General features: G+C 41.5%; 1 protein-coding gene across 1 annotated transcript in view; it reads left to right on the top strand.

The window, feature by feature from the left end:
* The window catches only part of PAPPA (pappalysin 1), a 492,315-nt gene that overhangs the window by 91,798 nt on the left and 376,830 nt on the right, over positions 1 to 23,687 (top strand). Inside the window, exon 3 of the mRNA XM_053473077.1 lies at positions 15,970 to 16,115. Within this exon, the coding sequence (XP_053329052.1) occupies positions 15,970 to 16,115 (146 nt within the window). The remainder of the gene's footprint in view (positions 1 to 15,969; positions 16,116 to 23,687) is intronic.

Below are 23,687 nucleotides of genomic sequence, written 5' to 3'. Positions count from 1 at the left end.
TCCTCCTGGGTCAGTCACATTCGGAAGGTGGAGAAATGTGATGGAACCCTCCATCACTGGCGTCACTGGAGAGGCTTGAGAGCCCGCCTCCTCCCTACCAACTATGGGCCCTGGTTTTGTAAAGACTTCTGTGTCTACTCCCACTAGTTAATGATGGGAGTAATGCTGTACCATTGAGAGTGTCTGACCTATATAATTATGGGAGTTATGCTGTATGACTGTCATTGTCTGACTCAATATATAATGATAGGAGCATTGAAACTATATAACATATGTCACTATGAGCTACACTATATTAAATCTATGTATGGTGATGAGGGCTATACTATAACACCTGCATGTGGATAGTGAGGATTATAGTACACAACCTCTTTACTTTACTTCACTGTCCCATTGTCCTAAATATCCCATGAAGCTCATGCACAAAAATGTGTTCAATTTATTTTACATTTTTGTTTGAATTCTCTACAGTTCTAATATCTTTATTGTTATTTACTTATCTAGTATGTTCAGTATAAACTCTGTAGATATTTTTTTTCAAATGTTGGCAACTATGTAAATGTGTGTTATATTGTGTGTTAGTCTAGGAATATGTAGCATGTGTGTGTTTGTGTAAGTATGTGTGCGAGTCTGTATGTTAATTATTGAGGCTGGGGGCAAGGGACCAGTGGGTGCCACTTGGCTTTACATGCCACTTGAACCAGAAGATACCAGCCTTCCCTTGAATCTCAGATATGAAATTCTGCAGCTCCTTTAGCATTAAAAAATAACATTTAGGTTGCTTTTCTAATTTTCTGAGTCATTTGATGTCAACTCTAGTTGGACATTAATTTGCAAGTTGTTTTTTTTCCACTCGCACTTTATATACTTTTAGAGACTTGGGACTATGAGTTGTGATTTTATTGTGTGTCTGTTTTAGTTAATTTGCAAATCATGGAGACCATATTGACTTTGGTAAAAAATAGAACAGATCAGTGTTAAATCATACAGTCAGACACTATAAATAATAAAATCTATGGAGAATAGGACTCCATTAGCATTCCAGAAAAAAAACAGCTTAGTGTGTTTTTTGAAAGAGGAAAGTTATTCAAAATATCACTTGACTGGCAACAATGGCAGCCTCCGGGTCTGCGATAAAATTGAAACAAAAAGAAATAAAACCAGTGCTGTCAGGACTCATGCAAGCAGGTCTGGTAGGAGCCAAGTTGCAGGGGATACCTCGGATCTGTAGCTGGACCGACAGGGGGATTAGAGACCCTCAGGCAGGGCACATGACCTCAGGCAGGGCATATGGCAATAAGTGGTCAAAACAAGCTGGTTGGAAACTGAAGGACACAATCAACAAGCCAAATCAAATATCCAGGAGAACCAGAAGATCAGCAGGGAGCTTCTACAGGACCAGGATACAGAGCCACAGCAGTAAACTGCAATGCAAAGGCCCAGACTGGAAGCGATACCTCTGCCTTGGAGTCACCTGCAACCCTTGTCTCTGACTGCAGTGCTCTGCAATTGTGGAGTATGCCAAAGTCACAGCCTAAATTTGTGGATTGTACCAATGATTGCAGTAACAAGGTAGGCTAGTTGCCAGCAATCCGCCAGATTCTGCCTCCATGGACTCAGCTTTCAGCCCCATGATTGTGGCAACCTGTGCAGAGGAGGTAAGCACTGCCCATGGAAATCAGAATGCTGTTCCTGATCCTTGGCTTGATTATATTGGACTTTGCTTATTTGCCTGTGCCCCTGACCTTCATCTTGTTATTTTGGACTTTGCTTATTTGCCTGTCCCCCTGCTCTTCAGCTTGAGTATTGAACTTTGCTGATTTACCCATCACTCTAACCTTTGGCATTGCCACTCACAAGATGGCGGTACCAACTGACACACCAATCTATTTAGACCCTCTTGAGAAATCTCGAATGCAGATACTGTATTCAACCATGCAAATCAATAGAGCCCAGCTCTCAATGTGATTAGTAAAAAAAAAAAAAATTGGTAACGTGTAAAAATAATTCCCCACTGATGTCACCAAAACAAAAACTCCAAATATATATATATATATATATATAGGTGTGTGTGTGTTTTTTTTATGACCAAGTCCTGAAATAAAAGCTATATATTCATATAAATTGTCGCATGGAAAGAGTTAAAATATTGGCATTTTTAATACCCATTGGGTGCTTAGTTTTAGAAAATGTATGATTTGATGGGGTAAATCGAACTGGCCGGCTTCAAAGACGTCCCAAAAATGTCAAAATATTTACACATCACAAAGGTGGTCTTTTACCTCCCAAATAACCCAACAAACCCATGCGTGGGGGTATCACTGTACTCAGGAGATGTTGCTGAACACATATTGGGTTGTTGTTTGATAAAAAAAAAAACACAAGAAAATACTTTGGCAAACAGTAACAAAGGTTGGTGGTAAAAAGTGTGCAAGTAAAACGTTAAAATACCAGCGTTTGGGTGAGAGGTGGGGATGTGTGTGAGATGACGTAGTCACATAACTACGTACGTCTGAGGCGTGCTGCCGGTCCGGCGAATGGAGCGGGGATAGTGCGGGAACGCTGATTCGCGGCGAGTCCCAGGTGATTGGTGCTCTCCCTGATCCCCTGTTGGCGGTCTCCTTGGCGGATGCTTGGGCGGTGTCGGCTGCCTCCCCGGCGTCTTCTCCGGTGTCTTCCCTCGGTGCTGGCAGCGCTTGCAGTGTACCCGGCGTCTTTAGACCGCCCCGGAAGGTGAGGTTTCCTGGTCTGCGGATGCGACTTTTGGCGGGGTGCCAGCGAATCTACAATCTGCAGCCGTGAGATAGGCTATTACACCCCTGATTATACACGATTTCCTGACTAGTCTCCATCTACCGAAAACCTAACTAAATCAGTAGAATAACAAGGAGCAGAAGAGTTACAAACACAAGTTTATTTGCATAACGATTAAATCCTTAAGAAGATATCTGCTGTTGCTGCTATAGTCTTTTGACAGGCTAAAATGATTAAAATGATTAAATGCTGAATATTGAACAACTACGGACCCCATTTCAACAAACTGAATTAAGAATTGAATCTATCTGTGCTAGTAATTGTTATGTAAACGGAATATATGATTTTGTCAAAGACAGCTTTTAGGTCTTAACCTATATATCTTTCAGATCAAGTTCTATTATTGATTTCATTTTTAAGAAGCCTCATATACATTATTTTACGCTACTATAAAATATCCATAAATATATGTATATGGATTTACTGATAATTTCTATTAATACATTTTAAATATACTCTGGCTTAAGGGCCTCTGAAGGTCATTTTTCCATACACAAAATTTGGCGACGATAAATGCCTCCAAAAGGAGATAAGGCTGGAAGGGGGGATAAGGAGGAAAAATCTAAAATGTCTGTGAAAATGAAGAACCCCCCCCCCCATTAGCAACTACTACTCTCCTAAAAGCCAAACATTTATCATCTAAATCATCTCCAGATCGGATGAGTGAGATTAGTATCAGCAACTCACCAGATTATATTATGAAATCTAATTTAATGACGGCATTGGACTCTTTATATACTAAAATTAAAGCCGATTTGGACCAAAATCTCAGAGACTATAAAGAAGAACTGACCTATTTGAGAGCCACATTAGCCGCTCAATCAAAAGAAATTACTCTGTTACATAGGAAAATTAAACAGCTGCAATCTCAAAATGAAATGTTAAATGTAGAACTAACAAGACAAGACTTCAAACTCGCAGACCTAGAAGACAGGTCACGTAGGCAAAACCTTGAAATCCGAGGAATCCCTGAAGATATGAAAGAATTGGAACCGTACTTGATGGAGCTGCTCTCAACATATATAGACTGTAAAAAGTATGGCCCGATGCCAATTGAAAGAGCCCATAGACTTCCGTTGCCCCCTAACAGGCTACAAACAAGTACACCTAGAGATGTTATTGTCTGCTTTGCCAATTCTAGAACTAAAGATGATTTAGTTAAAGAAATGAGAAGGAATCCTACTAAAATCGAAAAATTTGCATCTCTAATTACCTACTCCGACCTTTCACGCGCAACCAGAACACGTACACAGAAAGAAATTTATAGACACTGTCACGGTCAGGACTACTTACCAAGCCGTGACTGTGTGGAGGGCGTGGGCATGAAGGGGTTAATAGCACCAGGCCTCTGGATTTACTAACTTCACCCCTTAACAAGGCATATGTTACACCAAATTAACCCCCATCCGGTGTGGATCCCAGGTTCTTGGCTTCACCTACACTCACAGGGCGAGGGGTTTCTTGCTGACTGGTCAATGCAGCTGTCTTTTCATCAATCCGTAATATTATCCTCTGTAGCTGTTGCCCCAGCATCTTGCTGGTATGCCACTACAGCTACAGGGGAAATATTCTGCCCCTCACATTGCCCACTCAATGAACACACAAAAGGGATAACAGGGTGTGAATTTTCCTCCCCCTCCTCCTTATCTCCAGACTTTACAGCTTTAGGGGTCTTAGGCACAGTGGAGAAACTACCCTCTTCCTGCTTCTTAACCTCCAGCACTTTAAGAGTTAAATGAAGCATTTCCTCTGGAGCATGAAAGCAGGGTTTTGGCTGTTGACACACAGACACATCACATTCCATATATCTCTTGTTTTCCCTTTGAAAAAAGTCAGTAACATGAATATCCGCAGACACCCCTATATCATGTATACTTTCTCCTGCATCCAAACCTAAATACTCAGGTGCTGTAGGCACGGTTGGCCACACATCCCCAGTCCCCTTTAGTTTTTCAGGGATAATACCTTCAGGGCATACAACTTCTGAAGACACTTTGGCAGGAGTATCCCCAGCATGCCTGAATCCTTTGGCTACCTGATCACCCATAGTTACACTATGCTTTTCAGTATCAGGGGGCATTGAACCAAAAGAGCCACTACAGACTCCCTGTTCCTGAAACTCTGCCCCACCAAAGGTTAAACCACACTTTTCCCCTAGAGCTTGCTCGCTAGGTCTGGTCCCTTGGTGTACATGCCCCTTCATTTCTTCAGGAGACAGGATCCTGGGTGCTGGTTCAGACAGGCATACCTCTACATTCTGGGCTCCCTCCCAGCTACCCACTACTCCCAAAGTTTCAGACAGTACCTTAGGTTGGACAGGGCCCTCCACCAGCCCTCCAGGTTTGCAGGTTTCCTCAACTGGTGCATACTGGCAAACAAGTCAACCCAGATCCTTACCCAGCAAAACATTAACAGGAATATCCTCGGATACGCCCACCTCCCGCAAGCCCTTGCCCACACCTCAATCAAGGTACACACGTGCCACTGGCACTGCAGGGCGCACCCCGCAAATTCCATGGATAGACATGGTCTTCCCAGGGATAAGATCCTCCAAGTTTACCATCTCGGGCCGCACCAGAGTGCAGGCAGCCCCCGTATCCCTGAGTCCCATGGTCACATGGTCACCTACAGTCACTCTTTGTAGGTTCTCATCTCCATTCCCCTGAACCCTGGAAACAAACAAGACAGCTGGGTGTTCCCCAACTGCTACACGTTGCAAATTGTCTCCTTGTGCCTCCTTTGGTCTAGCCACAAATAAAACAGGTGCAGCTCCCCCTGCTGCACCTCCATTTCCATTTGTCGGTGGAGATGGTCTCTTAGAAGGGCAGGTGACACTCAAGTGCCCAATCTGGTTACACCGATAACACCGGCGAGTATCCCCCTGGCCCGATGTGGCCCCTGCTCTGTTGGCTAGAAAAGGTGTTGGTGATTGTCTCCCTGCTGGCTTAGGAGTTGGTGGCTGGTAGGCTGCTCTTTTCCAAGTAGAGGGTCCTTGTGATGCTTGTACCCGCTTGGTTGTTGGAGTACAGTTGTTGGCATAATCGTTAGCCAGATCTGCCGCCTCTGCCGTGATCTTAGGTTTTCTGTCCAGAATCCACTCTCGGGCCTCCGGACTTCGTGTCCTCAGGAACTGCTCCAAAATCAACATATCCTCCAGGGCCTCATATGTAGTAACTTGTAGGCCTCCAGTCCATTGCCGGAAAACAGTCCGAAGCTGTCCCGCATATTCGGTGCAACTGTCTGATGTAACTTGCTGCATCTCTCGAAACTTTTTCCTGTAGAATTCAGGAGTGAGGTTAAAACTTTTTAACAAGGCAGATTTTATGGCCTCATAGTCCTGGTCAACTTCCATTGGTAAGGAAGCAAACACATCCAGGGCTTTCCCCTTCAGACGTGGGGTTAAATACTTTCCCCACTCTTCCTTGGGCAGCTGGTACTGCAGGCACACTTTCTCAAATCCTCTCAAAAACACATCCAAGTCAGTGTCCTTTTCCAGCATTGGAAAGTGTTCCAGGCGGGGTCGTTTAGCATATTCATCCTCGTTAACAATGCTTTGGGGAGACGGACTATATTGCTTTAACCGTAGAAGTTCCAGCTGATACCTCCGCTCAGCTTCTCGTTCAGCAGCTGGCCGCTCCGCAGCTCTCTCAGCAGCCTCCCTCCTCTCTTTCCTTGTACTGCAAAATCAGGTTGAGCTTTAGCTGAGGATCCATGCTTCCCAGATGTTTTAGTGCCACTTGCAACTCAGAGTCCATTGCACTCAAGTTAACTTTATCAGGAATACATCCTTGATCCACAGGCTCTTCCAAAATCACATCTGCTCCAATGGACTGCTCTGCACAGAGTTTATCATGTTCCAGGAGATCCAAAATCAGCTGCTCTTTGCTTTTGCCAAAAATTTGTATATTCCTTTCTTGACAAACCAGCTCCAGAGATTCTTTTGGCTGTCGTCGATATGCCTCCATAATGCAGTATGGTAGAGAAAAACAAAAGGGAGAGGAACGAACTGTTTTGCACTGTATGTCTGTAATTAGGCACTGAGTAATGTCTTTGGGAAATTACACAAAACCCATGTAATTTCTTCTAGTACTAAAATCACCAAACCGGGCAATACAAATAGCACTAAAAAACTCTAGATATCCCACCTAGCTGCCACCAAGTTTGTGACTGTGTGGAGGGCGTGGGCATGAAGGGGTTAATAGCACCAGGCCTCTGGATTTACTAACTTCACCCCTTAACAAGGCATAAGTTACACCAAATTAACCCCCAAATCCTGCCTGTATCCCCCAGGTAGTCTGCCACCACTCCCGATTTTGATACCGGATTTGTGAGAAATCCGAATTAGAACATTTATCTCTATATATATATATATCAACCCACCCCGGGCAAACAACATATACCGTATTGGCTCGAATATAGGCCGCACTTTTTCCCCCCACTTTAAGGCTTTAAAGTGGGGGTGCAGTCCCGGGCGCCGGGCAGGCAGCGGGGTTAGGATACAGATCCCCCGCAGCGGTGCAGGGGACCTGCATCCTACTCCCCGATATGCTCAGACAGCCTCCCCTGCCAGCACTTCCCAAGGGGGGGGTGCCGGCACGGGAGGCTGTCTGAGCGCATCGTGCGGACCGTCCGCACGATGCGTTTTACCTCTGCCCATCCCCGACTTACCGGAGCAGACTCCCGGGTGTCTTGCGGTGCCGGCGGGGGACATCTACGCAATACGCGTATGCAACTTCCAGTACCGGCACCGGAAGTTGCATACGCGTATTGCGTAGATGTCCCCCGTCGGCCCCGCAAGACACCCGGGAGTCTGCTCCGGTAAGTCGAGGAGGGGGGGCAGAGGAGGACAGTGGCAGCATATCTCGGGGGGGGGGGGAGGAGGACAGTGGCAGCATATCTCGGGGAGGGAGGACAGTGGCAGCATATCTCGGGGGGGAGGAGGACAGTGGTAGCATATCTCGGGGAGGGAGGACAGTGGCATCATATCTCGGGGGGGGACAGAGTGGCAGCATGTTTTTTTTGGTGCTTTTTTAAAGAAAAAAACTTTTTCTTTAAAAAAGCACCAAACTTTTAGGGTGCGGCCTATATACGGGGGCGGCCTATATCCGAGCCAATACGGTATATATATATCCTGTAGAACTTAATAACAATATGGTAACGTGTTATCCGCTCTTAGAGTTTGTGGATATCAATACTAGAGCCCAGAGACAGACTTGGATTATTAATATTTTAATAACAAAAAGACAAAGATTACACAGTGCCAGAATTACAAAAAACAAGACATACAAAATAAAAAGGCAAACAGTTCTTAAAAACAATAGGACTTAAACACAGGACCCACACTCACGAGTTTCTCCAAAAAGTAGGCCTGTGGGAACTCCTTACGTCCAGATGGTTTCTTATGATGTTGTTCTGATCAGAGTATATCAGGGAGTTCTGCTTTGAGGTCACTGCATTGTCCCTAAATCAGACTCTGTTTCAAGAAAACGCCCCTCTGACCACATGACCAATTATATGACACCTTTTCCAAGAATTGGTTCCCATCTTTGATGTGCCAATAAGTTATGGTGGGGTAAAGGTGATGGAAACCCCTCCACTTAAGATAGGAATGGAATTCCTATAACTCAGGGTCCTTATCTGTTAGGCCATGAATCACCACAGGGGTCCTTTGGGAAGATGACACCTCTAGCCAGAACAGATACAGAGGGCATGCACAAAGAAACACATTTAAATCAACCTCAGATTAACTAATTGAATGCTTAAACAAAGACACTAACCACCTCTGCTGGGTTACCCTTCCATGCATCCACTCCGTTATATGAGTTAATCATGACAGACACTACTACCGGTTTTCCGACAAAACTGCGAATTAATTATCAAGGAAAGATCTATATCTGCAACGACCCTATGCAAGCAAAAGACAACTTATTGAAATGGAACCTAATTAGATCAGGTCTTATAACCTAATAGAGGAAAATTTATTTTCAATATTTTTTTTTCTATATTTGGAATGATGTCCCTATATATGACATGATGCATGAATCAAATAACAATACTATATATAACATAAGGTATTACCTAAAATAGAAAGTGTCATAATTGTATCTTGTTAGACACTGGGATGGAAATGTGTTGGCTGGAAACGACATAAATTGGGTAATAGTAACACACAAGATATAAGAAATCACTCAAAATAGGGAATGTTATAAATTCACAAATTTACACTTGTTTTCAATATATTGTCACTAATATAGAATTAATACGTTTTGGATATTCGCAATACATAAAATATAAGAAATCACCTAAATAAGGGAGTGTCACAAATGGATAGGGTGTTTTTTTTTGTTTTGTTTTTTTTTCATTAGTTTGGAATGATGTCCCTATATATGACATGATACATGAATTGAGTAATGGTAATATATACGATATTTTGATATAAGGTACTACTTAAAACAGGAAGTAGCATAATTGTATGTTGTTAGATACTGGGATGGAAATGCATTGGCTGGTAAACGACATAAATTGGGTAATGGTAACACATAAGATATAAGAAATCACCTAGAATAGGGAATGATATAAGCTCACAAATTTACACTTGTTTTCAACATATTGTCATTAATATAGAATGAATATGTATTGGATATTTGTAATTTATAAGATACAAGAAATTACTTAAATAAGGCTGTGTCACAAATGGATAGTTTTTTTTTATACTGTAGTAATACTGTTGGACGAAAATTTATTGGAAAGATATCCTTACATATATGATTTGTGTAATGGTAACACATAAATAAGATATATATAAAAAAAAAAAAAAATGGGGGGTTTCACAAAGCTACATAGGTATATTTGCCCTTGTTAGTCTTTTGATAAAATACCGTCACAAATATAGAATTAATATATTGGGACAAATAAGATTAGAAAATATAGTCCCGTACTTATGACACACTTTACAAATTGGGTAATAACAATAGATATGTTATAAGAAATTATCTAATAGGGGAAGGACTCTGTTAGAGTTACTAATCGTCTCCTTTTCTCCATGGTACTACTGACAATTTACGATTTTATATATATATATATTTTTTTTTTATTATATCCCCATAAGGGAGACAATGTGAAACCTTATACATCTGATATTCTGGATGGATAATTGTGTATATATAAGGTATGTTATGATTATAAAAACAAGAGGTGAATATGTTCCCCATCCCATTCGCTGGCCCTAAAACACGCTGTCATTTCTTGCTGGTTCAAGGAATTTCTTCACACTAATGATGGAAATAATGTTTTTCCTTCACACTGTGTTGGGTTTGATTGTTTTTTTTGTTTATGAATGTTTTTGGTTGTGTTTTTCCTGGTTGGAGATTTGAGGGTGGGGAGCAGTGCTGGAGGAGGGTGGAAAACAAATTTTCCATGTCTCTTAAGTTGAATACAATCAATGCACAGGGTCTGAACTCTCCCCATAACAGATCTTATTTATATGATACGTTAACTAAAGAGGGGATAGATATTGCGTTTATTCAAGAGACACATTGGAATCAAATAACAGAAAAATCAATTTGGAAATACCGTAGATATCGATACATTTATGTATCTTCCCTCCTAGATAAAAAAAGCAAGGAGTAGCAATACTGATCTCAACCAAAAATAAATTTGAATATATACACCATGAAGGGGATCAAGAAGGAAGAAGGATTATACTTGTTTGTAGCATAAATGACATTATCTACACTTTGGTTAGTTTATATGCCCCATCAGAAGGATCGATAAGATTACGTAGCAATGGAAACAATAGAAAAGATTTCCAAAGGCCTGTTAATTATAGCAGACGATTTGAACTGTATAACTGACATTGAAAAAGATACTAAGACATCGATGAAACGTAAATCAGACGCATGTCTGAAAACCAGGACCAAAGCATTTTCTGCTTCTTTGTTTAAGCACGGCCTATATGATGTATGGAGGGTGCAACACCCTGAAGAAAGAGATTACTCTTTCTTCTCGAGTGTGCACCAATGTTATTCACGTATTGATTATTTTTTAATGTCAGGCCATACCTTGGAAATGTCTACTACCTCTTTAATCGGAAATATCTCATGGTCTGACTATGCTCCAGTTTTTATTTCTATCAAGGATAATCCTCAATATAGAATAAGAGCTCGTTGGAGACTCAACTAATCTCTTTTTATCTGTCTGATAAGACAAACCTGATAAAACAGACTTCAGACTTAAATCTGTGGTGCACCTTGAAATGTGTCCTTAGAGGACACCTAATAAAAAAAGGTGCTTGGATAAAAAAACAGAGAGGTAAAGATCTTGCCGACTTGTATATTGAATTGGCAAAACTTGAGAGAGTAAATAAACAGTACCCATCTAGAGACTTTTCGAGACAGATAGAGACCATCAAAGAATTAAACTTAAATTTAAAGCTGAAACAATAAAGTAAAGACTGAAATCCTGTTGGCATTGCGGTAACAATAGAGTGGGAAAAGATCTGACTAATAGATTGAAGGCACAACATCAATCAACTAGAATTAAAAAAATCATACATAATGGAGCAACTTGCATATCACCAACACAGATAGGCAATGCCTTTAAACAATACTATGAAACTTTATACAATTTACCTGAACCTAAGACCTCTACTACTGATATAGCACAATTTTTAGAGACCCTGGATCTTCCAAAACTCTCTGCAGAAAAATTGGTGCAATTAAATCTCCCCCATCTTTACAAAATCATTTAATTCAATCATTACTGGTAGAGATGCTAGAGGCGAGTATATCGACAATTCCGAAGCCAGGGAAGGACCCCTCACTGGTTGTTAACTATAGGCCAATATTTCTTATCAATTTGGACGTGAAGCTATATTCTAAGATATTGGCTTCTAGATTGGCTCAAATAATTCAAGATCTGATCCATCCAGACCAAGCAGGATTTATGCCTGACAGGGCGGGCAATGAAAATACGCGTAGAATTTTTAACATTATGGAATATATACACAGATATAAAGTTCCTTCGGTGACAGTAGCCTTGGATGCCCAAAAGGCATTTGATAGGGTCGATTGGAGGTTTTTAGCTGAAACACTTTGAGCATTTGGCATAATAGGCCCTTTTTATGATTTAACTATGGCCCTATATACATCCCCAGTGGCAAAGATGAGAGGCCCTTCCTTGGACTCAGATATGTTTTTTATTCACAACGGTACAAGACTGTCCATTAGCTCCTTTGCTATATGCCCTAACAATTGAGCCTCTTGCAGCTTATGTTAGAAATTCTCTTAACACAGGGCTTGACAAATTTGTTGTGAATCTAGGCGCCAGGTAAAAAAGTTAGGAGCCAGGATTTTTTTAAACTAACAGTTGGTCAGGAGTGATCTGATCATCATCAGCCCGCTTACTAAACTCACAGCATTTGACCCGGAAGCACCCTGGACTTTCAGGTCAGCGCTCTTTTTTATTAATTTTTTTTTTTTTTAACTCTTTCGATGCTGATGTTCCATTGGAGCACAGCATTGACTGATATTTAGTCCCCACAAGCTTGTGGGGACAAATGTTAACCCCTGCAATGCCACGAATGTGTCATACACAATTGTGGCTTTGAAGGGGTTAACGCTGCACTGTCGCTCTCATGGAGCGATCAGGCAGCAGGGGGGTGTTGGGGCTGGTCTCCACACTCATGTGGAGACCAAAGAACCCTCTCCCCTGTCCCTGAAGCTGCCTCTGGCAAGCAATTGCTGGGAAGCAATTGCTGGTCTATAGACCAGCCATTGCAGGGGGGGGGAGTCTCTCTGATGACTGCTGCAGGCTTCCATGTCTACAGGAGTCATCAAAGGGCTTGTGGGGGCTCGTTTTTGCTGTTGCTGGTCTGCTTGGGCTTCCAGGCAGACCACCAGCAGCAGAGCCCCGTACAAAACGGGAATTAACCGGGGTTAACGCTGCACTGTCGCTCTCATGGAGCGATCAGGCAGCTAGGGGGTGTTGGGTCAGGTCCCCACACTTGTGTGGGGACCCAATCAACACTGAGCCCCCTTTCCTGAAGCTGCCTGTGGCAGCTGAAAACACGATTGCTGGTTTTGCAGCAACCGCGTTTTCAGCCTACAGGATCACTCCGTGGGAGGGATCTCAGGCTCGGGGGCGGGCTCTGAGTGCCTGTGCTTTCTGCTCAGACTCCTGGGCAGACAGCAGCAGCAGCGCCCCAGTGTGGTGACTCAGCCTCTTACATCCACAATTTTTTCTGGATGTAAGAGGCTGACAAAACCTAGGCGCCAGGACAAAATTCTCTGTCGCCATGGCGACCTGGCGCCTGGGATTTGTCGAGCCCTGTCTTAACATTCATGGTATAAACATTGGTAGATATGAATATCGTATTATTCTATATGCAGACGATGTTTTATTAACACTGTCCCTGCTCTCTTAGAGGGAGTAGATAAATCTGGATATTACTCCAATTATAAACTTAATTTATCAAAGACCCAGATGATCTAATTTTATCTATCTGAGTCTCAGATATCTTCAGTTCAAAGGTACATCCAGAACGACGACCAGATGGATCAGATTGATTAATTAGGGATTAAAATTGGAGCGGTACTGGAAGATATTGTTGCTATAAATCAAAAGAAACTTATTTTAGAGATAAAATCTTCTCTAACAAATTGTGCGAAACTTGAAACCTCCTGGATGGGTCGCATCAATATTCTTAAAGCTTACATAATTCCTAAAATGTTATATCTTTTTCGATTAATTCCCTTTCAAGTCTCGAAAGATATTATTTAAAATTGGGAAAATTTACTCTCTCATTTTGTTTGGGCGGCAAAAATGGTAAGATTACCATCGGAGCTTCTTAAAAGAGGCACCAAATTCGGGGGGTAAGGTTATCCTGATATAAAGGAACTCTATGAAGCTTCTCAGATAGCATTCATGGTGGCCTGGGGTCTTACAAAAGGGAAAAATACCCTGGGCTGTTACAATATAGAGAAATACAACTCTTGACCCTTTTCTACTGTTTTGGCTACCTCAATCCCAATTCAAGAAGAAAAACTTTCCTAGCTTAATAATTACTGATATTTTGTCTACCTTCTATAAAATTAAAAAGAAAAATTAGAAACAGGGACTTTATTTACAAAAAACTGTCCCCTAGAGGTTCTTTCATTTTATATACCCGATCTCTTATTGGACAATTGGAAAATGTTAGGAATAAAGAAGATAGGCGACCTCTATATAAAAGGGCAAATAGCTTCTTTCCCCTCCCTGACTGATAGATATGCATTATCTCCAAGTGAGATCTTTAAATATATCAGACTTAAATATTTCTTAACATTAAACCCTCCACCTGAATATAGTCCATGGTTGAGATTCATTACCTCTTGTACCTCTAGTAGAATACTATCTAAAATTCTGAAATTCTTTAAAGACAATAAGACCTTTGATAAGTCTAAGGCACATAAACAGTGGGAGAAGGAATTGGGGATTATTATGTCCTTACAGTCGTGGTATAAAACATGGCAGTTTACTAAAAAAGCAACCCACTGTATAAACCTTCAAGAACTTTTTTCAAACTTATATACAGATGTTATATGGTTCCTACACGTACAGTTAAATTTCAACCAATTAACGGAGATATGTGTTGGCGGTGCCAAGTTAAAATAGGCTCCCATAAACATATATGGTGGGAATGTCAAAGGCTAACTCAGCTTAAGACAAAAATATCTGACCTTTATCTGATGCTGTTTGGATCTCACTTGGAGCTTTCCCCTCAAACGTTTTTGTTTCATATAGATCTTCCCGACATTAACGGGAATGACCAGATTCTGTGGATTAATATATTATTGGCCTTTAAAATCTGCCTTGCTAGATATTGGAGAAATCAGGATATACCAAGTTGGCAAGAGATTAAACTGCAAATAAATTTACAAAGCAATGTAGAAAAATATTTTTTTCTTAAGGAATCTAACTCAAGAGGGAAGTATGACTGTAGGAATGGTCCCAGATAACTGATTAAAAATGTCATGTGTATTGACCAACCCGCAGCACTGCTCCGGTGGCCTATGTACTAGACCTATTTTGGCCCCGTCATTTCATGATCCCTCCCCAAGGAAACACTGGGTGTATGAATATTTTAAATTATTATTTTGTAGTATATTATGTTATGAGTATTAACGGAATACATTAAATATTCTTGTATAAATGTGTATGTGCATTTTCAATGCATATCTGTAATTTATGATTGCGAGGTATTGTACGTCTATTGTAAGTCTATTTGTTTTTTGATCTTTTTATAAAAATTTAATAAAGAATGATAAATGGAAAAAATTAAAAATACCAGCGTTTGAAATGTCCAGGGGTGTATACTTTTCAAAAATATATGATTTTAAGTGGTAAATTGAATTGGCTGGCTTTAAAGATGTCCCAAATAGGATATGGGGGCAGAGTTTCCAACATGTCAAAATTCCAATTTGAAAAATGCACACCTTCCAAATGAGGCCTATTACCCTGCACTCAACCCAAAAAGCCCATGCATGGGTGGTATCACTGTATTGGGGTCTTGTTTGACAGTGGCGTATACCAGAAGTAGTAAATTCATACCTGAAGTAAAATGTGTGTGAAAAAAAGACATTTACTACCATAAAGTTTGACAAAGGCTAGTGGTAGACTTGGTGCATGGAAAGAGTTAAAACACTAGCATTTGAATTACCCTGGGGTGTCTAGTTATCAAACATACCGTATTTGCTCTGTTATAAGACCCCCCAAAATTTGAATATGTAGAAAAAAAAGAAAAAGCCTGAATATAAGACTACCCTATAGGAAAAAAGTTTTATTAGTAAATATTAATTCACATGTAAACTAATTTTTTAATAGTAAATTAGATGTTATGATAAAAGTAATATTATCTAAAGAAAGCCCTGTTCATCCTGAAGAAAACTCAATATATAATACGTGTGGGTGCACTAAATGAGAGAAGAAAATGACAGCTAAACAGCAACACAGGTAACAACACAAGAATGTCCAAACAGTGTTTCTTCCAGTCTTGGCATTAAGAGGTTAAAACGTTCTCCCTCTATCATCACCCTTTTACACCTCTACAGCCTTACCCTGTCTAGAGCATTTCATGTTTGCATAATGCCCTCTAGTAACATTTATTATTTTCTGCAGGGCTTACTTGGATGTGAATGAAATGAAGAACCGTCTTAATTTGACTGGATCAACACAGCTCAACATATTTTTTGCAAATTCATCTGAAGAAGAACTGGCTGGAGTGGCAACTTGGCCATGGGACAAGATGGCTCTAACTCATCTTGGTATGTTCTTCTGTATTAGTATCAAGACAGTTGCACCTATATTTATCAGATACATAAATACATAATCTGAAATCCATACAGTGTGTTTGTTAAAGAACATAACAGAAGGACAAAATGGCAGTGTGTAATCTACTTGTATATAGTAATGCAAGAGAGTCCAACTCTTTAGTAAATGAGACAAAACCCTTTAAGCTGAGGGTCATAAATGTTACATTTGGGATCTTACACACGGTGCTGTAGGGCAATAAAACCCAGGGACACAGATTTTGCAGCACACCCTATGTTTTTATTTATAGTTTTGCATTAATGAAAATCATAAAAATAAAGCCTAATTAGGGCCCTCTCTGGCTATACATTGCTGGCGGACCAGCCAAAGCATCCACTAACTATCCATTCTTGCCAGACCCAGCTAATCCAGGCTCTGGAAAAACTCCCCAGACTAAACACCCAGGTCATTGCGGGTAATGCCACATTTGGCTCAGGAATATTTAAGGCATCTGCTTGTCCTGGGAGCAACTGACAACATCTGATGTGCCAGGGTTGCAAATCATGCAGTTGGTGAAATTGACATGCCTGGCATGTCTGGGGGTTTAAGTAAGCTTAGAAAACAGTGGCTACTTTCTTCGCTCAGCTGGTGTTACTGCAATGCCTTGACATTGAGGCATTTCGCAACACCAAACACAAATGTAGGGCCCTGTGTGATCCACTGGCGGATTGACAACAACGGGGTCAGTATAGACACATTCCACACATTGGTCTGATATATAGGGCCCTGGGGATTCAGTTTCCTCTGAACCTGTGGATGGCCCTTCTCAATATGCAATTCGGAAGAACCCACCTTGCAAAATCTCATGCAGGCTCATATTTGGCCTGTGCTCCTCCACAAAATGATGCTTAGCAAACTTTGGCACGGGCCTTCCCTGAAACACATAGGAGATACTAGGCGGGATCAAATATATCAAGGACATGGAATACTTAACGACCCTGATCTCTGACAAAATCAAGCTATTTGATAAAATATGGGATGCATGGTCACAATCCTGATATTGAGCCATTCAGCAACACAAAAAACCATAGTAAGAGGCATGCTGCCTCTCACAAGATGGCAGTGCCCAGTACAGAGAAAGAGTTCCATTAGAGAGTTTCCAGTCTCTCCTGAGAACTCTGAGAAGGTACTGCAGCCAACCATAGAGGTCAAAGGAGCCCAGCTTAGTAATCACTATGTGATCAGTAAAAAAAGATGTAAACAAAGTCCACAATTTAACCCCTTGGCTGCTAAGCCATTTCACACCCTGGTGCTAAGCTAGTTTTCGGCATTTTGGTGCATCTCACGTTTAAACGTGTTTCAAGTAAATTTCTTGGGAATAAACTATACAAACCATATATTGTTTTTTTCAGCACACCCAGCAGATTCCAAATATACCATTTTTATATGTGTATGTCTCATTAGGTTTGCAAAATACAACCAAAAATGGGAAAAAAGTGTAATTTTTCACTTCCAACTCAATAAAAACTAGTTTGTAATGTTATTTTTCTAAACTCTAATATCAAAACCTGTGTTGCTAAATATTTGTAGTAGGTAACCGGTCTAAAATAAACAGACATTGAGAACAGTAGACTGTGTTTTTCTAATATTTTATTGCTAAAAGTTAAATTTATTAGACTGTCACAAAATTCATCTTTAAATTTAATGCATGGCTGCGTCAATTAAACAGCTCTAGCTGCCCGGGATGTTAAAATATGCCAACAAAACTATATATTTTTAGAAACTACACCCCCAGCCGCAGCAAATGAGGTCTTATTTGTATTTGTATCACAAATCTGACTTGCACAACAAATAAGTGAATATCACACAAATAAAAATAAAAAATAAATAAAATTAAAAGCGACAAGTTCATTTATGTCTTCCGCACTCCAGGTTTGTCCTAGAAACACATGCAGCCCCTCATTTGATGCGCCAAGGGGTGTAGTTTCTGAAAATATATACCTTATGTACCATAATTTAACTTCCCAGCTGTCTAGAGCTGTCTAAATGCAGCCATCACCCCTAAATGTTTTAAGACAATTTTTTAACAAGATTCTCCAATCTGCCATATCTGAAGTTAAGGTGGTCTAGACATCTGGGAAGTTAAATTAGGGTACATAAAGTACACATTTCAAGAAACTACACCCCTTGGAGCTTCAAATGAGGGGTTACATGTATTTCTAGGACAAAAGTTAAGTTCACAGATAATGATGGAATATGTCGCTTTGGCTAGAAAATATGTTTTTTCTAACCATAGCGACATGTTCATTTGTGTCTTGCGCACTCCAGGTTTGTCCTAGAAACACACTCAGCCCCTCATTTGATGCGCCGAGGGGTGTAGTTTTTGAAAATATGTACTTTTTGTGCCATAATTTAACTTCTTACGTGAGCAGTAATGCCACGTCAAGGCTTCAACCCTAATTACTGACCATTCACACGCTTTTCATATCTCCATTCACTCGCAGAAGCACACACCATACTTTCCATACATTCACTCGCAGAAGCACACACACCATTCTTCCCCCTTACAATCCCAAAGAGATGATCGTAAAGGGAGAAAAAAATCACTTTTACAGCAAAAATAAGTTTTGCAGTAAAAATGCAAGGGGCTCCAGGGATGACATGGTTAACTTACGTACTACAGGCTATACGGCTGATTTTTGCAGTTCATCTGGATTTCAAAAATTGCCTTCCTCTACCATTGGCTAAATTTAACCCCATGATCAAAGGGATCATGGGGTTAAAATTTAGTATCGGCCATTTTTAAAAAGGGAATGTGACTTTTTATAGCTATATGATCGCTGTGGTAACATTGGCTACCACAGTGATCATTTAGCTAGAATACTTAAACTTTTTTTTTTTTAAAGTTAAACCAGTTTATGTTTAGATAATTTAATTTGGGGGTCTCTAGGCAATTTTGATCTTTATTTATCTGCCTTTAGAGACCCCCAAATCATTTTTTTTACTTTTTTTGTACATTTTTATTTTTTTAACATAATATTTTTTATTCTTTTTTGACAAGCATTGGAAGGTGAGGCGATTACCTTTCCAACGGTATATGTTGGGGGTCTGTAGCTGCTCAGATGCCTGAGATACAGGCATCTAAGCAGCATGCCCCCATACCGTGAAAACTGACAATTGTCAGTTTTCAATAAAGTTGCGCGGTGACGTCATCGCGTCATTACGCGTGACGTCACCGGCCGAATCGGGTGGTCCCAGTGATGCCCTTCAAAATGGGGGGCAGATCGCCGGGGTAGGGTGTGATGGGGGTCCACAGACCCCCATCAAGGTAGGAGAGTGCTAGCGACGGCATGGTGCCGTCGCTAGCACCTGACTGGGACTGCTAGCGACGGCACCATGCCGTCGTTAGCAGTCAAGGGGTTAAAATACTTCCCAAAAATACTGCCATGGAAAGGGTCAAATGCCCTCAGGAAATGCCTAAGCTTAGTGGAATCTGGCAAGGGTACACTGCACATATATTCCATTTCACGTCCTTTTCATGAACCCGCTCGGCGCCCCTCTCTCTCCTCTGCAAGCCAGTCTTGGTGCCGGCTTGTAATGCTGAGCGCAGGAATATGATGTCATTTCCGGTCCGGCGCTCAGCAGTAAAGCAGCGCGCACCGTGGCAGAGCAGGGAGACTCGCCGCAGGACTGCTGAAAGGTAAGTACAAAGGGGGGAGGGGATAGGGTAAATAATAGGGAGGGAGGCAGAGGTAGTGTCGATAATAGGGAGGGAGAGGAAATAGGGAGGGAGAGGAAGGGTAGATAATGACCCCTGCCGTTGGCGGGGGGGGTGGCATTTTAAACTTCGCCCCAGGTGGCATTATGTCTTGGGGCGACCCTGGTTATAGGAATTCTATTCCTATCTTAAGTGGAGTGGTTTTCCATCACCTTTACCCCACCACAACTTATTGGCAGATCAAAGATGGGAACCAATTGTTGGGGAAGGTGTCATATAATTGGCCATGTGGTCAGAGGGGCGTTCTCTTGCAAACGAGCCTGATTTAGAGGACAATGCAGCCACCTCAAAGCAGAACTCCATGATATACTCTGATCAGAACAACATCATAAGAAATCATCTGGACTTAAGGAGTTCCCACAGGCCTACTTATTGAAACTTGTGAGTGAGGGTCCTGTGTTTTAGTCTCATTGTTTTTAAGAACTGTTTGCCTGTTTTATTTTTCTTTTGTATGTCTTGTTTTTTGTAATAGTGGCACTGTGCAATCTTTGTCTTTTTGTTATATTAAAATATTAATAATCCAAGCCTGTCTTTAGGCTCTAGTATTGATATCCACAAAACCTAAGGTAACATAACATGTTTGTCAGGGTACCAGTGAACCAGGACAGAGGCAAAAGGGTACTGGTCAAAATGTTTATTAAAATAAAATAATAACAAGAATCCAAAACATAACACAAGCGGGTGGTCGTAGAACAAGCCAAGGTCAGGAGCCAGAACGGGTAGTCATACGAGCCAAGGTCAGGAGTCCAGAAATCCACGTAGTCCAAAAGCAGGCAGGAGTCAGCACCAGAATGGGAGTCAGACAGGCCGGGTCATACACAAGAATCAAACACTAGAAGGAAGCACGCACTCACAGGTCCAGACCCACAAAAGGGCAACCAGCAACTGAACTAGCTGGTTAATATAGTCACAGAATGCAGGAAGAGGAGGGGTTAACTTGGACATAAAGTTGGAAGAGGAAGGGGGCGTGGCCTAACAAACACAGAGCCATGAGGAGGAAAGCCAGTGCAGGTAGGCCGAAACCCTGACAATGTTACCATATTGTTAAGTTCTACAGGGTATATATATATATATATATATATATATATATATATATATATATATATATATATATATATATATATATATATATATATATATATATATTGTTTGCCTGGGGTGGGTTGATATATTTATATATATATATATAGATAGATAGATAGATAGATAGATAGATAGATAGATAGATAGATAGATAAATGTCCTAATTCTGATTTCTCACGAATCCGGTACAAAATCGTGAGTGGTGGCAGACTACCTGTAAGGATACAGGCAGGATTTGGGGGTTAATTTGGTGTAATTTATGCCTTGTTAAGGGGTGACATTAGTAAATCCAGAGGCCTGGTGCTATTAACCCCTTCATGCCCATGCCCTCCACACAGTCATGGCTTGGCAAGTAGTCCTGACCGTGACAGGAGGGTTCCCTCCTCACATTGATTACAGAGGCTTAATTAATCACTATCAAGAATAAATATCCTCTCCCAATTATCTGAATTATGGGACCACTTAAAAGAAGCTATAGTCTTCAACAAATTGGGTCTATGCAGGGCCTATAATTTAATCCCGATTTGTGAAAAGTGGAATGCAGTTTTTAACACTTAGCATGGCCGCTAAGAGTATCTTTATATATATAAGGACGTAAACCTATTATTTTTGTAAATGTATTTTTAACATTTGCTTGTTAAACAGCTACCTCAGCTATCTATCCATCCACGCCATCTCCCACTTTCCATGTTAGCTCTAAGTGTACCTATTACCATTACACTAGTCCATCTTCTTTCCATATTACCTAATCTTGGTATAATGCAATGCTCCTGCTGTCTTTCAGAACTTGGTAAACGACATATTCAGAGACATGTTGTTATCATGTTAATCTTTATATGACCTTCTGATTGATTCTAAGACTCTGATAGATCAACTTGCTCATGTGAGATCCGTATTGCAACGCCTATGAGAAAACAATTGCATACTGAAAACTGTTACAGTGTACCAGTAGAATGTGTACATGTTACAAATTTTTGCATGTGAAAAACACAGAGAATTTACCCTCATCTATCTGTTCATCCATGCCGTCTCCAACCTTTTGCTCTAATGTTAGTTCTAACAGTTTTTTTCACATCAAAACCTATTACCGTTAAACTAGTCTATCTTCTTTCCATATTACCTAATCTTTGGAGTATGCAATGCTCCTGCTGTCTTTCAGAATTTTGTAATCAAAAATATTCAGAGACATTTTGTCATTGTTTATCTTGATGACATTCTGATTGATTTTAAGACTCTGATAGATCATCACGCTGATATGAGATCGCCTCAGAAAAAAAGAACCATTTTACAAAGGCCGAGAAATGCAAGTTTGAGTGTAAACTCTCTGTTACATTATATCTTGAAATGGGTCCCAATAAACTTGCTGAAATTGCCTCTTCCTTCTGACCTTAAAGGAATTCAAAGATATGTCGGTTTTGCCAACAACGACAGGAACTTTTCACAAATCATTGCTCCCATCACAGCACTAATCAATAAAGGTTCTGACGGGGGGGCGTGGCCAGCACTCGATGGAACTGCACGTGTAGCTGCTGAGCTCCGAGGCTTTCGCTTGTTTACACCGCTCGTAGGGTGTCCAACTTAGACATGGGCAAACACTCGAGGACCACGACTACTCCTAAACCCTCCGGGGCCAAGGAGAAACACTCCAATTCTTCGGTTAGGTCGTTTTTCCATGCTTTTACCGATGCGGAAAGCCGGGGCCTACCTGACAAGATGGCGTCGACGCCTCCAAGTCCGAGAAGCGCTCGTTCCGGATCTCCTTCCGTGGCCGACTCTGACGCTTTGATGCCCTCCCAGGCACATTCTTCGTGGCAAGAAGCGGTGAAAGCTTTGCCTACTAAGGCTGAGATGTCGGACTTGCTTCGTTCGGCACTCTCTGGGGTCCGCGAATACCTGCATGACATAAAGGAAAACCTTTCACAACTTGGCGACCGTGTGGTGGCCTTGGAAGAGGAGCGGGAGAAGGTGCACAACACGTTGGACGACATTTCTGCAACGCTCTCCCACCAGCATGATACAGTCTCACGACTGCTCCGACAGGTAGAAGACCTTGATAATAGAGGCCGGAGGTCTAACCTTCGTATTCGGGGCCTCCCGGAGTCTGTCCCGCCGGCGGACATTGTGACCACTCTCACGTCGATTTTCAATAAGCTCCTGGATAGGCCGGTGGACTCTCCAATTGCCCTTGATCGCGCTCATAGAGCACTTCGCCCCAGGGGTCCTGACGCGCAGCCTCCACGCGACGTCATATGTTGCCTTCACGAATACCGTACTAAAGAACTGATTCTCCAAAGATGCAGGGCGAAGGCGCCTCTCCAGTATGAAGAGCACACCATTTCCATATTCCAGGATTTATCGCCCATCACACTTCAGACGAGACGAATGCTGCGCCCACTTACCTCAATGCTTCGGGAGGCTTCTATTCCCTATCAGTGGGGCTTCCCATTCGCCTTGATCGCCCGCAAGGGTACTCAGGCAGTGGTTTTGCGCCGTCCTGAAGACCTACCTGGATTCTTAGGTTCGCTGGATCTCCCTCCTCTGGACCTGACGGAGTGGTCGTCTTCGTTAAGCAGGCCTTCCATTGCGCCTTTGCCGAAGTCAAGCTGGTCGTCCCTGCCTCAACGCCGCCAACGTCGCAGACGGAACATCCAGATGGACTCGGGAAATGACTGAGTGTTTTTCTTTTCTTTTCCTTTTTTTTACGCCTTTGTCGGTCGTCTTCCTC

The sequence above is a fragment of the Spea bombifrons genome, chromosome 8, assembly GCF_027358695.1.
Source record: "Spea bombifrons isolate aSpeBom1 chromosome 8, aSpeBom1.2.pri, whole genome shotgun sequence".
Classification (NCBI taxonomy): Eukaryota; Metazoa; Chordata; class Amphibia; order Anura; family Pelobatidae; genus Spea; species Spea bombifrons.
The sequence above is the reverse complement of the archived record's forward strand: the minus strand, read 5'-3'. Positions and strand labels throughout refer to the sequence as shown.